The sequence below is a fragment of the Anolis sagrei genome, chromosome 1, assembly GCF_037176765.1.
Source record: "Anolis sagrei isolate rAnoSag1 chromosome 1, rAnoSag1.mat, whole genome shotgun sequence".
NCBI lineage: Eukaryota > Metazoa > Chordata > Lepidosauria > Squamata > Dactyloidae > Anolis > Anolis sagrei.
Window position 1 is genome coordinate 175120955 of NC_090021.1, and position 17912 is coordinate 175138866.

Consider the following 17912-nt stretch of genomic DNA (forward strand, 5'->3'; position numbering starts at 1 on the left):
ACCCTCTTTCACTCAGACTCAGCCCCCCCCCCCCGAAACTCAGCCCCACCCGACCCCCCCCCCTGAAAAAAACTCACCCCCCCCCCCCGAATCGAAATCCTGGCTACGGGCCTGGCTAGCCAAAACATCCGAAACGAGTTTTGAACCATTTTTTTTTTATCAAACAAGCCTATATGAAAAGAAGTTACCTGCTGATCTTTTTCAAAGCATGCATTTTTTGATGAAGGTTTCGAGTATTTGAAACCAGGGTCAGGTACTTTGGAAGTGGAAGATGCATGACATGGCAGTTTTGAAGATACCAAGATGGGTGGACGAACATTTGACACAGTAGGCAAATCTTTGGACGCATCTGGTCTTTTTGAGGTTACAGAACTAGAATCAACCACTCTAGGAGCCGCTAAGCCAGAAGGAGGCTCTTTTAAATTCATATTACAGTTGTTTCCAGTCTTCTCAGAACAAGTCTGCAGTCTTTGGTATTCATGTTCTGGTTGCACAGAACTCTTACAATGTGAGACTCCATTTTCTCTGGCAGTTTTTACAAGTCGAACTTTCACTACTTTTCCTTTTATTGGTGTCCCATTCATTTCTTTCACTGCCAGACTGGCATCAGAGGCTGATTTGAAACTAAGGGATGCATATCTAAATGTAAAATAAATGCCAAAATTTAAGAAAAAGTATTTGATAGAACCGAGATATTTTATCAATTGTTTCAATACAGTAGGTGTAGAGTATACTTAATACCATCTCTTAAATCCAGATATAACTCATTTAACAAAAGCTCTTGCTAGACAATCTCCTTTTTACATTATCTTATTATACTCCCATTTTTTGTTTTGTTTTTAATATTAGCACTAGGAAGCGGGCTGGAGACACACAGACATTTGATGTCAGAGTGCATCAACATGCTTGCAGTAAACAATGAGATAAAGCCAGAGCTGGAAAAGAATGGGATTCACAGCTTGCAAGTTAAAAGAAAACCCTCATTATCCTATATGTACCTGTAATTCTCAGAAAGTCCACAAATCGAAATATTAGAAACATTGTATGTATGAAAAAGAAGCCACAGATCAACCTACAATAGACAAAAAAAATTGAAATACAGTGATGCGACGTCAAGTGAAATAAACTGATTGTTCATACTTTGAAATTATGATTTCAGTAATAATACTGTAATAAAGTTGACTTACTTCTGATACTAAGGGACTTAAATTGCCAACATGGACAAAAGCAATGTTCTTTGATGCCTTTTTTATGCCATCTGTAGTTTGCATTTCTAGAAATTGAAAAAAAGGTTTTAAAAAATTAACCAAGCATATGACTACACAATGGACCAAAAATCATTGCGAAAACTATCATTTATGGAACTTTTATGTGTTAAACTCAATTTTAGTGCCACTCCAACAAATTCCACTGGAACTTGCCTTTGTACCAACAAGTTCCATTCTTTTCAGTAGGTCTTCTTTAAGTAGTTTGTTCTTCATTATTAAGTTTTACAGAACATTACAGCTTCATTTGTGTATTAAAATTGGTACCAGAAAGAAACCACTATTGGAGCTCTTGGGATGTCAGGAGGGCAGGAAGTGGGGTGCCATTCCATAACTGTAGGACCAAAGCTGAGGCTTTTTTCCAGTTTGTCCCACCAAATGGGAGGAAGAGGCACTCCCGCAGACTTAGTTCTCAGGCAGGTATATGTAGGGGTTAATATGACAGAAGCTTTCAAAGCAGGAACGTATTTTTTTCCCAAATTTTGTTATATAGTGTTATTATACATTAGGCCTAACTTTTGTAAAAACTAGTTTCTGAAGTAATTTTGAAAATTCCACATGGATTGGGCCAAAGCACCACTCTCAAACAAAACAAATTTTACGTGGTATGTTCTTATTGTATTGTTAGCTGCTTTGAGTCTCGCCTTGGTGTGGGAAAAAAGCGGGATAAAAATTTATTCGAATAAATAAATCACCAAAACAAACATATGACACTACTGAGCTGGTTACACAAATGCCTCATATTAGTTAGATAAAATAAATGTAACAGCTAGTTAGCAAGTTATAAAGCTAGAATTTGAACAGTTATTACTGAAACCATTTTACTTTGAACATAAAAATAAGAATTTGTTTTTGAACATACTTAATGTATTTGTTCATCTTTCAGTATAATACTAATAATGTTACTATCTGCCTCTCAGTAGGCATCAGTAGGTTGCTGAAGATGCCGTTGTAGTCTTTTTTGACGATGTCAAGGACAAGCGAAGCAGGGCTTTCTTCTTTGCCGGCAGCCGAGCAGCAGTCAATGGAGCCAGAGACCTACCAGGAGTCAGAGGGACCGGAGAAATCGATGCTGTCTGTACTTGGCGAGACTCCTCGTGTGCCCTCTTAAAGGCAATCTGGATTGCTGTAGAAGATGACAGTGTCATAAAATCATAGAGTTGGAAGAGATCTCATGGGCCATTCAGTCCAACCCCCTGCCAAGAAGCAGGAATATTGCATTCAAAGCACCCCTGACAGCGAGCGGATGGGACCGAGCTCAATGCCGATGACCGTTGAGGCTGTATTGTCTCCGTTGTTAAAGTGCACGGCTGTTTGGACTGAGCCATCTTCAACTGCCTCGTCTGCCTCAAGAACTTCAAAGTTGTCGAGGTAGTTGACCGGGGTTTCACTGGCGGTTGAGCCACCGACAAAGTAGTGGGTTCTGAGGATGGCGGGCCCGTTGACGCCGAAGGAGCAAGGGTTTGCTGATAAAGAAGATACTTCAGGCGAGCAAACCTATTCTTCCTGGCTTGAGCGATCAGCGACTGGCAATGCGGCAGGAAGAAATAACATGGGCTTCGCCCAAGCAAAGGAGGCACTTCGAGTGCTTGTCGGGAATTTACTCGAACACTGGGATCAATGCTTGAAGCGCAACGTAGACATTGGAAAGGAAGTTTCCAAAGCAAGCTTTGTGGTGGAAAAACAGGAACTGCGGAGCATGCGTGCAGGGCGCCTTTTATGCCCTGCAGAGGGGACTGGACGGGGTTACTGCCAAAACTTTGGTTTTTAGTTGGAGCCTGCACAGGCGCAGATACTCCACATGTGTGCATTCAGAGTCCACGAAGAAAAGCAAGAGAATATCCTCCTAGAAATGAGTATAATAAGGGGAACAGCAACCACTAACTCACTTGCTAGATTTACAGAATGTTCTAAAACTCAAACTTGTACAGGGCTAGCTCCCTTGTAAGACCAAAAACAGATACAAGGAAGTTTTACAGTGATACTTGGAACAAAAGCAAACAAAGCATCATAGTGTCCTTGTTGTTCATACATAGCCAACACCCACCTATTAGTCTTAACTGACCTGTATTTGACAGTGAAGCATCACTCGTTGACAGGTTCTCCGTGGCATCAAACCAGTCTTCAGCAGTTTCTTCAGAAATTGAAGATCCTTCATATAATTATAAATAGTTTAAACTCAAATACAAACTAGCAAGAATATACCACCACACTCCGGGGCAGAGAGTTCCACTATAAATAAAGTTGTTATTATGATTATTACTATTATTATTATTTTATTATATTCTAGCAGCATTTTCTCCTGGCGTTTCGCCTGAACCTGTGGCTGGCATTTTAAAAAAATCATCAGCCACAGATGCAGGTGAAACATCAGAAGAAAATGCTTCTAGCACACGGTCCTTAAAGATCCTCAAAGACTAGATGGAATATGTTTTGTTTTGGGTGTGTGTGCGTATGCTCTCCCCCGCTTTGTTTTTATTTTTTTCTGTATTTTTTTTCTTTTCTCTCTCTGATGTTTTGTGATCTAAGATATTTCCTACTTTGCTATCTTCTTCACAATATTCCCCCACTTTCGATGTATCTATATATTATATCAATAAAAATTAAAGTTAAAAAAAAAAAAAAAGAACACGGCCATCCAGGCTGGAAACCACTCAATACCCCAGTGATTCCGGCCATGAAAACCTTTGACAATGCAAAATTAGAGATTTTTAGAAAAGACAAGAGCTTGCACAATGCTTTGGAACCGCCTATTTATTTTGTTCTGTTTTTTTAAAAATTAATTTATTTATTTATAATTCAAACTTATATGCCGCCACTCCCCCGGGGCTTGGAGCGGCTTACAAGAACAGGCTAAAATCTAACACAATTTAAAAACGATTTAAAACAACATTGTCAGAGATCAAAGGCCTGTCGAAACAGATATGTCTTACATGCCCTGCGGAAAGCTGATAGGTCCCGCAAGGCATGGACTTCAGGTGGCAGAGTATTCCAAAGTGATGGTGCCACTGCTGTAAAGGCTCTGCGTCTGGTTGCTGTTAAGACGCAAAGTTTGACACTGGGAATTTCCAATAGATCTTGGTCCTCAGAACGGAGGGATCTCTGGGGTTGGTAGGGGGTGAGGCGGTCCCTCGGGTACATCGGTCCCAGACCATGCAAGGCCTTAAAGGTGAGAACCATCACTTAGAAAGTGATCCGATGATCAACACTGCTACTTTCATTTCAGTATGATAGCTACAATCCTAATAACAAAGCTTTATGACATAAAAGTATATCAGAATCACCGTACCTCAGATTTTTAGACAAAGGACAAACTTACCATTTTTTGTAAGATCATTTTGCCAATCCGTTGCATTATTGTTAGAAGGGGAGAATTTTTCACTCATTTGATGTGTAACCTAGTTGGAAAAAAAAACAATATTCAGTTTTGTTCTCTGCACTGCTGTAAAGTAAATGGAGTAGAGCAGCAACAGGCCTCCTGTAATGTTGAGGCTTGCTCCATTTAAGAAAGCTGCTGCCTCTGTACTGCTCTGACAGGAAAGTCTGCTAACTGCCCCTCTTTCCTTCCCTGCATGTGTTGGGCAGAAATTGGAAGGCATAAGTCAGAGAAACAACACAATTTTGTTTATGTTCAATACTAGATTTTTTAAAAGACTCTGATAAATATAAAATGAGTAAGGCAGCTCCTCCCATTTCTAGTAATTCAAGTGGAATATCCTACATGACCCAGAAATAGGGCCCAGTGTAAGACCTCATATAGAACCAATTTAATAAATACCAAAGATAAAACTATCCTTTGCTATTTTCAGTAATATAGAAGCACAACTACAATATTAAAGGGTACAATAGTACATATTATTTATCCTAACTACAATATTAGGTATATCACTGATTCCTGATATGGCATTGCTTAAAATACATCATAGTTTTAATTTCAAAAGATCACAGAAATAATAAATTAGAAGACTTACTAAGGAGTGCAACGAACCTTCCATGTTCTCTGACAATGAAATTTCTGACACAGAGCTTACTGCAGAATCAAAACTAAAAATAAAACAGTAGTATTTATAATGTGCGTTATGAACCAATGTAACATTATTATAGATATGCTAAATACTCTGTTCATCTTCATTTAAATTTTTATCAGAGCTTTCATTTTGTAAAATGCATACAGAGAATTTTCTATATTGCACAGAAAACGTGTTTCACATGTCTGAAATCTTTTCAGTGGGGTTTGCATCTGAGTACATATATACAACATTCAGCTGTGCTTTGTATGCTTGGTAGGCATGTGTACACCCCAGTTTAGCTCAGAAGAAACATTTATCATAGACTCGTTGAGTTGGAAGAGACCTGGTGGGCCATCCAGTCCAACCCCCTGCCAAGAAACAGGAAAATCGCATTCAAAGCACCTCCAACAGATGGCTATCCAGCCTCTGCTTAAAAGCCTCCAAAGAAGGAGCCTCCAACACACTCCGGGGCAGAGAGTTCCACTGCTGAACAGTTCTCACAGTTAGGAAGTTCTTCCTAATGTTCAGATGGGATTTCCTTTCCTGTAGTTTGAAGGCATTGTTCTGCGTCATAGTCACCAGGCCAGCAGAAAACAAGCTTGCTCCCTCCTCCCTATGATTTCCCCTCAATTATTTATACATGGCCCTCATCATGTCTCCTCTCAGCCTTTTCTTCTTTAGAATAAACATGCCCAGCTCTTTAAGCCGCTCCTCATAGGACACAGTATTCCAAATGTGGCCTGACCAAGGCAGAATAGAGGGGTAGTATGACTTCCCTGGATCTAGACCAGGTGTCCTCAAACTAAGGCCCGAGGGCCGGATACGGCCCTCCAAGGTCATTTACCCAGCCCTCGCTCAGGGTCAACCTAAGTCTGAAATGACTTGAAAGCACACAACAACAACAATCCTACCTCATCAGCTAAAAAAAGGCCCACACTTCCCATTGAAACACTAATAAGTTTATATTTGTTAAAATTGTTCTTCATTTTAATTATTATATTGTTTTTAAGTGGTTTTTTTTTGCACTACAAATAAGATATGTGCAGTGTAGGAATTCATTCATGTTTTTTTCAAATTATAATCTGGCCCTCCGACAGTTTGAGGGACTGTGGCCTGGCCCTCCGTTTAAAAAGTTTGAGGACCCCTGATCTAGACACTATGCTCCTAATGATGCAGGCCAAAATCCCATTTGCTTTTTTTGCCGCCACATCACATTGTTGGCTCATGTTTAACTTGTTGTCCACGAGGACTCCAAGACCTTTTTTACACGTACTGCTCTCGAGCCACGCATCCCCCATTCTGCATCTTTGCCTTTCATTTTTTCTGCCTAAATGGAGCATCTTGCACTGTTGAACTTCATTTTGTCACGTTTGGCCCATCTCTGTAATTAGTTAACATCGTTTTGAATTCTGCTCCTGTCCTCTGGAGTATTGGCTATCCCTCCCAATTTGGTGTCATCTCCAAACTTGATGATTATGCCTTCTATCCCTTCATCTAAATCATTAATAAAGATGTTGAACAGGACCGGGCCCAGGACGGAACCCTGCTGATGGCACTCCGCTCGTCACTTCTTTCCAGGATGAAGAGGAAGCACTGGTGAGAATCACCCTCTGGGTTTGTTCACTTAACCAATTACAGATACACCTAACCATATTTTTGCCTAGCCCACATTGGACTAGTTTCCTTGCCAGAAGGTCATGGGGGACCTTGTCGAAGGCCTTACTGAAATCCAGGTACGCTACCTCCACGGCATTCTTTGCATCTACCCAGCTTTTAACTCTATTGAAAAAAGAGATCAGATTAGTCTGGCATGACTTGTTTTTGATACACCCGTGTTGATTATTAGCTATTTGTTTCTAAGTGTTTGCAGACCACTTCCTTAATTATCTTTTCCAGAATGTTGCCTGGGTATAAATTTAGGGTTGAAAACGTTCAATATACAAGGAGAATGAGCTAAAGTGATACACCTTACACTGCAGAAAATTGATCTATGTTGCCCTGTCTATAGATACATTCCTTGGAGTTAATCACACTGAATACAGCAGAAATTATTGCCTAAACATAAATGTAATTACCCTCTGATTTTGTCAGTACTGAAATTGTGAAGTACTCAAATGTTAGTTACTTAACAACTACAGCCCATGCCACACTTTCTTATATCACAAAAGAATTAATTTCAGAAGGGTTCCATACATACCTGTTTACATCTTTTTCTTTCATAGCATCTTTAGAAGTCTGCACATAGTGATGACTATACATTCGGTAGATGCTTTTTAGAAGCTGCATTTCAGTCTTTACGGCTCTCTGGCATATCTCCTTGCAGCATTTTGGCAAATGATCACTTATTTCCTGATAAAGATGCATCAACCTTGAACAGAAATATTTAATTCCATTATCATCAGATGGGAACTGGAAGATTCTTCTTGAAATCTGTATTAATAAAGAACTATTTCCTGTCACAAAACACTGAACAAAATAAATGCATCTTTTAAGATGGTAAAAGAAAATAAAGCTATATATTATATATACTTATATATAAGTCTAGAAATGTTAGTCAAAAAATCAACACAAAAATCTGGAATGACATATCCACCAAGTTATTCTAAGTACAGTACTTTCTTTCTGAGTAGAGTGGAAAAAGTCAAGAACTTTTTCTGCACTAAGAAAACCTTATCCGTGGGTCATACCAAAATCTATGTCTGACCTCAAATCCTCCCCTTGCCTTTTACATGAGATTGACTTATTCACAAGTATTTACTGAAATTAGGAATGGCTGTGTACCTTTTGGGGATTTCATTGAACTCTTTGCTTGTACTGTTTTTGCACTCCAAAGGATCCTGGAAAGATAAATTTTAAAGCTGGAAAGTCAGCCACTGGAATGTAGATTTAACAAGCTCAGCAAGATATCCAACTGCTACAAAATACCTCGCTGTTTTGCTAGTTTACGGACAGGAAAAACAATGTCTACCCCACCAAACAATTTTAGAAGTGGAAAAAGTGCAGTCTGAACACTGCAAGCAGATTCTGGACCTCAGCTCTGCAAGTTCATGAAACCTCTTATCACTCCCAAATCCCATGCAAAAATTCAGCATAAAACTATGTATAGAAAAATTATGTATAGAAAGGTCATAATATTTTAAAGGAATTTAGTATCTTATTTATTTATTTATTTATTTATTTTTAACTTTATTTATACCCCGCTACCATCTCCCCAAGGGAATCGGTGCGGCTTACATGAGGCTGAGCCCAAACACAGCAATAAAAGCAATAAAACATCAATACAAGCAATTAAAAAAACATAGACAAAAATACACAACAGTATCAAAAAGCAACACATAATTAAAACAATGGGAAGGCCAAATGTAGAGTTAAAATTGGAAATAATGCTGGGCCATGAACAAAAGGTGATACTGGTGTTTGTAGAGGGCATACAAGCAGACTCAGGGAAATGTAAAGTGCTTTGGAGGACAAAGTGCTAAGGGATCATTATTCCGGGAAGGCACACTGGAACAGCCACGTCTTCAAGCTCCTCCTGAAGACTGCCAAAGTTGGAACCTGTCTGATATCTTTAGGGAGGGAGTTCCAGAGTTGAGGGGCCACCACCGAAAAGGCCCTCTCCCTCGTCTCCACCAAACGTGCCTGCGATGCTGGTGGGATCGGGAGCAGGGCCTCTCCGGAAGATCGAAGGGATCATGTGGGTTCGTATACAGAGATGCGATCACGTATCTTCCTTTAAATGATCGCAAAATTTAACTTCTATAGATTATTTCTGAAAAGAAGTACATGGGGAAAAGTGCACAGGGAAATGTCCCTGGCCAACTGGAATTCCACTTATGGAATATTAGATGCAGCCCAGAGAAGTCAGTTTCCATGCATTTGTGGCCACCAGCTAGATTTAAGGCTAGCTTTATCACAGATGGGAGAATCCATCTACACCGGAACCTCTACTTAAAATTCCCTTAAGTTGGGATGCCCTTAAGTTAAGAGCTGTTGCTTGGCCCAGACTTCACTTTGACATAAAGCAGCATTTTGAGTTAAGAGCTGGTGCCAAAGGGAGTGCTAGCAAAAGAGTAAGGGGCTTTAGGGCTTCAAGGGAGCAGCCTCTGTGCCTCATGCTCTTGTCCCCTTAGGGAGACTGCTGTCTGCTTTGCTCTTGTCCGTTTTGAGGAACTTGGGTTAGTTTATTTTGTGTTGTTTTCATTCCTGTTATGTTTGGTTTCATGGAGAGGGAGAGAGCAAGTGAGTGAGGGAGGCTGGAATGAGTATAGTATGAAGAAAATGATGTTTCTGCCTCTTGGCTTTGTGCGTCTACCATTTTAAAATTCATTTTTCTTTTTATTGTTCCATATTAATTTATACATTTTTTATTTATAGAGCATATTTTCTTCTTTAAAAATACATAACATTTGGAGAGGGGGGTGTCGGAGGGCCAGAACTGTTTAATAGCATTTTAACGGGACAATTTAATTTGAGTTAAGAGCTCAGATATGGAATGAATTGAACTCTTAGGTCAAGGTATCACGGTACAGCCTACTTGCTAAGAAAAAGTTTCTGTCAGTGAAAGAAAAAAGTTTCCCTGTCTCAGCAGCAGTCTACCTGCCTTGGACTGTTAGAAGATACTTCACAGCAGATTTAGAGAGAAGTTAGTTGTGTGAGTTGAAGGCCGTTTGTGGAATATAAATTTTTATTTGTTAGATGCAAAACATTAGTTTCATAAGGTGTTTGACAAGATTACCTCAGTTATGGGTTTCCACCTGCAATTTTCCAACATGTCAGTAAATTCTATTTGTGAATCAGTTGTGTCTGTGTTTTCAGAAACGCATGTCCAATCTGTATTGCAGCCAACACTTCTGTGGGAACCTGTCAGCCAATCATTAGGCCTCTCCTTGTTCATCATTGTTATTGTGGTGTTTTGTGCCCTGGTCATCACTGAGACCTTAACATTAGTTGCTCGACTTGTTGTAAAACAAGCTCTGAAATCAGAAGTTGCATCAACATCTTGGTTAACTGTACTAGTTTTGACTCTCTTTAGCTCTGAGTTAGGAAAGCTCTCTTTGTATCTTCCATGCAAATTGCAGGTACAAATCTCATGGCTATTAAGCGCAACGGATTGTTCATGAGCACAAGGGTCCAAAATATCTGACTCACTGCTGGAGGTAAGTGCAGGTGACACAAGGGTCTGCACTGTATCTGTAAGAGAATTTGCTTTGGGTTTTCCATCAAATCCACATTTGCTCATTAGGAAGGAATTTAGATTCTTCTTTTCTCTACTAGGCTTACCATCTAAATCTTCGTTACTATAAAACATATTAACAGTCTCATGTCTTTCCTGACCATCAGAATCAAAACAACAGTCTACTTTAGAGTTGCCATTTTGAAACATCTGGGAGAGTTCTTCTGGTCTTTCACTAAAACTATAGTAGTGACTTATATTAGGAGGCTCATTTTTCCATTTATTAAACTCTGGCTGGTCACCTGTCAAATGACTTGCCAGTTCCTTATTGTGGAAAGTTTGTGATGTTTCCATGTTTTGTGTATGTGAAGAGCTATGACAAACACAGTCTTGTTCTTCAGCACTATGATATTCTAGCTGCGAGTCATCATCGAACTCACTGCATCTGCAGTCATTCTGATTATTGATTAAGTGGGGTAAGTCTTCATCACTATGCACATTAATATCTCCATCAGTCTCATCTTCTGGTAGAATGGAAAATTTCTGCTGCTCTTTACAAAGCGATTCACATTTTTCATCCCCTGTTGAAGTCAAGTTAGCCAAGTTATCTTTCGTCAAAGTCAATTCTGAGAAACTCAAATAGCACGACTGGCTCGAAATGGAGCAGTTAGCTCCTACTTGATGCTCACTGGAGATATTATTCATCTCATTTTTTGCAAAATGTTCTGGCTTGTGCGCAGCATTCAAAAACACAGGGGATGTGTACTCATTTCTTTCAACTCTGTTTCCACTATGCTCTGAAGTTGTAGCATTGAAATGAATCCTTGAATCAATTAGGTTAAGCATATCTGTATTCAACCTAGTTCTCTCAGAACTATCTGATGAAAGTTGATGGGAGGTAAACGCAACGTTTCTATCTGCTTAAAAACAGAACAACATATTAAGTTATTTAAACACAGGGTCTTTCTGTAATGAAAAAAGTACTCATAGTTCCACACTGAATTTAAGCAAATATATGATATATTGATGGAAGGGGGAGGGCTGATTATATAGATTGGAAAGGGGCATGCATATCATTTATACTTTGCTATAAAGCAACACTTCCAATATTGTGTGCCATTAGACAATATCAAGCAAATAAAATATTGTACACCATTAGACAACTTCAGGCAAATAAGAATTTGTAAACTGTAGTGCTCTAAAAATCTATATATATATAAATGCTCAGTGCATAATGAGTACCTTAAAAACAAAAGAACCAATGAACGAAATCACACCAAATTTGGCAACAAAACGTCTCACAACACAAGGAGTGACCATCACTCAAAAAATTATGATTTTGTCATTTGGGAGTTGTAGCTGCTGGGACCAAAATTGGCACACAGAACTCCCATAACCAACAGAACACACTGGAAGGGTTTGGTGGGCATTGACCTTGAGTTTGGGAACTGCAGTTCACCTACATCCAGAGAGCACTGTGGACTCAAACAATGATGGATCTGGACCAAACTTGACACAAAAATTCCATATGCCTAAATATGAACACAGATGGTGTTTGGGGGAAATAGACCTTGACATTTGGGAGTTGTAGTCACTGGGATTTACAGTTCACCTACAATCAAAGAGGATTCTGAACACCACGAATGACAGAATTGGGGCAAACTTCCCACACAGAACCCCCATGACCAACAGAAAATACTTAAGGCCATCCAATCCAACTGTCTTCATCAGGGCAAAAGAACGTAATCAAAGTCCTCCTGATAAAGAGCCCATCCAACCATAGATATAGATGGATAGATAGATAGATATGATTCACACACACACAGAGATATAGTATCATAAATTTGAAAGGGACCCTTAAAGGACAATGATATGTTACATGTTCCAGAGTGGGCAAACCAGACACTCTCCACATCAACACTGACAAAGAAACAGCAAGAAATACTGTTTACCCACAAGCATAAAGAAATTACATATATTAGAAACCAACACTTTCTCATTACTTTATTTTCCAGATCACCAGACTGGGCCACAGCAACACGTGGCAGAGGACAGCTAGTACCCTATATGCTTGAGTATAAGCCAAGTTTTTCATCCTCTTTTTAAGGCTGAAAAAGCCCCACTTATTTATACTCAAGTCTGTTATATATTATTTTACTCTGTTATTATTTGAAACACAACAATATTAGTACATAGCAAACAAAGTCACTCTGCTGGCTGTTGTATTGGATCACACGTCCAACACTTCCCAAGTGTCTAGGACTGTGTGATGTATCAAAAAAATCTGGAAGGTAAAAAATATTTACGTGTGTAATTATCACAATTAGTTACAACAGTTACTGATGGCAAACAATTCTATTTTACTGTACAGGTTGAGTTTCCCTTATCCAAAATGCTTGGGACCAGAAATGTTTTGGAAAAGGTAGTAGTGGGTTTCTTACAGCAATATAATTCTTATAAAAAATAAATGGATATCTAGATCACCAGCAAATACCGGAGCTCCTTGTATATATCTTAGAGAGTTTTTCAGATGTCATATACCACCAGTATTATTATTATTATTATTATTATTATTATTATTATTATTATTATTATCTTTATTTATACCCCGCAAAATCTCCCGAAGGACTCGATGCAGCTTACAATGGCCAAGGCCGCCAACAAACAACACCATACAAATATAACAGTAAAACAAAGCAAATAATAAAACATCAAGCAAAACAATAAAACAATAAAACTCAGTACATCATTTTACAGAAATTATCTTTCAAGTTATAACATAACATGAATTGTAATCCTTTATTCCACATTTTCACCCATTGTTCCAACAATGTTTACCACAATTGCCCATTGATTTGTTGTTAAGCTCAATCACAATCTCCCTCAAAGCAGTAATCTTCCTCTCCCCCTGCCCCCCCCCCCCCCCCGGAATCTTTCTGTCAATATTATTCTACTTTCTACTTTGGAGGAATATAACCAGTCCCTGATTCTGTCTAGGGTAAGATCCTTGTATCCCAAAATGTGATCATGTCCTATAAGCTTGCTCTTAATTTTTTTTCCTCCATGAATAGAAGGAACATATGAAACCCCTCCTCAAAACGATTTCCTATTAAATCTTTTTCTTTGAATTCTAGGCATGTACAATTCTTTACTTTCAAGGACCCTACAAGATTTGAAGACCAATATCCAGGAAGAAATTGCCAACATAACGCCTGCTATGCTGGCAAGAGTCATGACAAATACCAGAAATCGGTTTACTCAGTGTATGGAGAATGGAGAACGTCACCTACCTAATTTGATCTTCAAAACTACGTAAAACAAAACTTTAGGTATGCGCCTACATTATAATTTTTTTCCTGATTCATACAATGGGTTTTATTAAGTTTTGTAAAAAGGAAGTTATGCTGCTACACCCTGTACATGACTTCCAGTCTGCTTCCTAGTGGCTTAACTACAGTGATCTCATACTAACTGTAATTGCATGTATACTACATGCAGCAAATGTTGTGGAATTATAACCAATAGAGTGTATCAGACTATAAGCTGAAAGTCTTGTATTGAAAGATGTTGCCTACTTATTTTTCACTGCATCTTTCAACGTTCTGGTAGAGGAATTTCCGTTTTCTGAACCATTTTTTCTCCAGAGATTAATGTTTCCCTATTTTCCTTCACATTTCTTCTTTCAGAATGTGAACTGGTAGTTGAATTCTGTAAGTCTAATATGCATAAGCTCTTTTTAGTAAACTCCTGAAGGACTTACATTGAAATAAACTGTATTTGGTTATCATGTTCTCATTTGAAGAATTATCTTCTCTTATGAGACCTCTTCTTTCCTGCCATTCCTCATTCATTACTTATCTGTATTTTGCAAAAGTTTAGTTTTGCAAAATTTTTGCAAAAGTCTCAAAACTTACAATGCTATCTGCTCATGCTGTTGCTTTTCCTATTGTATATTAATTCCTCTAGATATGCGTCTTGAGGCTTATCTCTATTTTCCCTGTACCTTCTCAACTGAAGCACATCCTTTTCAAATTCATTATCATTTAAATTAACCATATTTAATACATCCATTTTATTGAAGCCTGCTTGGCACTTAACTGTTCTATAATTCAGTGTTTCTCCATGTTCCATTTTCCTTAATTGTGATTGAACATTGGTGCCTGGCAGCAATTAATTTAACTCATTGCTCACTATTTCCCTAATCATTATTTGAAAAACAGTAGTTGATCAATTTATATTATTTGTTTCAGGACTAGAAGTACTTTTTATTTTAATTACTTGTATTGTTTTATTGCTTGTATTGTTGTATTTGGGCTCGGCCTCATGTACGGCGCACCGAGTCCCTTGGGGAGATGGTAGCGGGGTACAAATAAAGTATTATTATTATTATTATTATTATTACTTAAAATTAAATTTCTCCTTGAATTCACTGGCATGATTACACTATAATTATCACAGTATGTAAGAAACCGCTAATTCTGGCATAGGTCTGCTTGCCCATCAATTGTGCTTTTTGTATTAATAAACCAATAAATACATGAATTGTATCATAATTTGCTGGGAGGACATGTAAATTTGTTCACTGATCCAAGCCTATTCTTTCATCTCTTTCTCTTTGCAGCAGACTGACATAACTGAAGGCAAGCTTGCTCGTACACCGAAATGACATTCTGATGCAGTTCTGCCCATCACCTTCAACTCCTTAAGAGTCAAAATGCACACTGAACCCATTATTGTCCTTGCAGTGGCAATTTTCTCTGTCTTCAAATCTTTAGAAATAATATGGTGGGTCATTGCAGTCTCAAACTTTCACTCCCTCCCCCTGACATTTTTCACCACCATTTGCTGGCAAACTATTTTTAGTCTCCATTTTCTTCGCTTTAAGTGAATACTTATGGAGTTCTTTATATTACCAACCCATTTCCACTCAATTTCAATGCCGCTTTTCAGCAATTGAAGTGGCTTCAACTCCTCCACTTCACTTCTACTGCAGTCATGAAAAAAAAAAAAAAAAACCTTAAACCTGTACACTCGACCTCAGAGGCACATTAAGCAGTGGTTATCTTGGGTGGTTGATTTTCTCCATATTGTCCCATCCCTTAATAAATATTTTTAGTATTGATTTCTGTTGTTTCCTTTTGTCAAAACCAATTCTTTCTCTCATTTTCATACATTCCCTGTTAACCTTATTAAGAGTACTGAAGAAAGGCAAGTGACATCATACGAGGGGTATTTTTTAAAGTAAGGTTCGTTTTGTTGTAGACACTAGTAGTTCGCGCGCATACCGCAACGAACGCGTGTGTCATGTATCGGCATGCCACGGGAACAACTGTGCTCAGTTTCCGCTCTGTAGCCAACCTGTACAGTTCTGTTCTGTGCTTCAAAAATGTTTAAGACTATCAACTCACCCTCCGCATGTGAGGTTTGCTCAGTGATACAGTTTTTGTCAGCAAGGAACCTGCCTGCTGCAGAAATTCATCGACAGATTTGTGAAGTGTACGATGACACTGTTATGAGTGAAAACAAAGTGCGTAAGTGGGTACGACAATTCAAAGATGGCCGTGACAACGTCCATGATGAGGACATCTCCAGTCGCCCTTCTCTGATTACAGTGAACTCTTGGTTATCGGAGCAGGCGACAAGTTTTTATGAAGAGGGTATTTTAAAATTTGTTCAGAGATATGATAAGTGTTTGAACAAACTTGGCAACTATGTCGAAAAATAGAGTGAAGTATGTACTTTCTGAAAATAAATTTACTTTTTTGAAATAAACTTTCATTGTGTACTTATGGTCCAACGGACCTTACTTAAAAATACCCCTTGTATAAACAAGGCAGAAGATCTCTACCTTAGAACTCCTGCCTGGGGCCAGCCTTTCCAAACATACTTGGTGTGGCCCCCACAGCTGTGCCATCTCACCTGACGCCAGCAGCAAATAAAACAGCCAGCACTAGATCCAGAGCCTGCTTTTCAATCCAACTATGTTCAGCCAATCAATAAGATCTTGGCACTATAGGACTTTTACCAACATGGATAGAGACACCTACCATCACGAGATAAAACAGCCCCATCTGCTTCCCAAAGGACTTCATACTACAGTTTATACCCCCCCCCCCCCCCCCCTGAAGAGCTGGGCTGCATTCCTGTCCTTACTCCTTAATTGTGAGGATCTGGGAATCTCTGAGAGGGCATAAAGAATGGAAGTGGATATTATGGGGAGGCATAATATCCTATAGGTCCTATAGTAACTTTCTTCTGCCAGCACCTTAATTACTCTGCCTTGGACACCACTTCAGCCCTGTTGACTTGTAAATGCTTTTTTACTTTTAATGTTTTGAGTGTTTGCTATCATTAGATCTAGTAGTAAACATGCTCTAAATGTTTGAATTACATATTTAAATGTCTAAGTTTGTGTGTTGGGGGGGGAAATAGATGTGTGCTGTGGGGGGGTAGGGGGGGGAAGGGCTCTCTGGCTCTCTCTCACTTTTCTGTTGTATCGATCACCTAGACCCCCGAGGATCAAGGAATTTGTTAAACATACTTACTGACATGGGGGGAATATATGTTTATATGTCTATAAAATTGTAAAACCTAATAAAGATTATATATATAAAAAAATGTCTAAGTTTGTTATTTTTTAGTTGTTCTATACGTACACCTGATGTTATTTTATTGTTTATGATTTGATTTGTTTGTTATGTTATGCTGGCATTGAATGTTTGCCAATTTTTCATCTGCGGCAGGCTAGACGGCTGGCCCCCTACCTATCCAGGGACGACCTAGCTACGGTGATCCAGGCTACGGTCATCTCAAGACTGGACTACTGTAACACCCTCTACATTGGCCTTCCTCTGTCGGTGATCCGGAAGCTCAAGTTGGTACAAAATGCAGCTGCTCGGCTTCTTGCGGGAATTCCGATAAGATGCCACATAACACCAGGCTTACTACAGCTGCACTGGTTACCAATTGAGCACAGGATCACTTTCAAAGCGATGGTACTCACCTTTAAGGCCTTGCATGGTCTGGGGCCGATGTACCTGAGGGACCGCCTCATCCCCTATCAACCCCAGAGATCTCTCCGTTCTGAGGACCAAGATTTATTGGAAACTCCCAGTGTCAAGACCTTGCGTCTAACAGCAACCAGACGCAGAGCCTTTACAGCAGTGGCACCATCACTCTAGAATACCCTGCCACCTGAAGTCTGTGCCTTGCGGGACTTATCAGCTTTCCGCAGGGCATGTAAGACATACCTGTTTTGACAGGCTTTTAATGTTTGATATTATTGTTTTTAAATTGTTTTTAAATTTTGTTAGATTTTAGCCATTCATGTAAGCTGCTCCGAGCCCCAGGGGAGTGGAGGCATATAAGTTCAAATAATAAATAAATAAATAAATAAATTTCTGTTGTAAACCACCCTGAGTCCCCTCGGGGAGATAGGGCAGTATAGAAATAAAGATTATTGTT

General features: G+C 39.0%; 1 protein-coding gene across 4 annotated transcripts in view; it reads right to left on the reverse strand.

Annotated features, from left to right (window-relative positions):
* Nucleotides 1-17912, reverse strand: part of RBM44 (RNA binding motif protein 44) — a 32033-nt gene that overhangs the window by 6675 nt on the left and 7446 nt on the right. For 2 of the 4 annotated variants that reach the window (XM_067470433.1, XM_067470430.1), the window contains exons 4-12: nucleotides 10011-11368; nucleotides 8057-8112; nucleotides 7473-7643; nucleotides 5237-5309; nucleotides 4585-4663; nucleotides 3331-3417; nucleotides 1188-1273; nucleotides 999-1072; nucleotides 189-639 (exon numbers count right to left, since the gene is read on the reverse strand). In XM_067470433.1, the coding sequence (XP_067326534.1) occupies nucleotides 189-639; nucleotides 999-1072; nucleotides 1188-1273; nucleotides 3331-3417; nucleotides 4585-4663; nucleotides 5237-5309; nucleotides 7473-7643; nucleotides 8057-8112; nucleotides 10011-11368 (2435 nt within the window). The remainder of the gene's footprint in view (nucleotides 1-188; nucleotides 640-998; nucleotides 1073-1187; nucleotides 1274-3330; nucleotides 3418-4584; nucleotides 4664-5236; nucleotides 5310-7472; nucleotides 7644-8056; nucleotides 8113-10010; nucleotides 11369-17912) is intronic. The other 2 variants (XM_067470437.1, XM_067470440.1) reach the window with 2 other exon arrangements.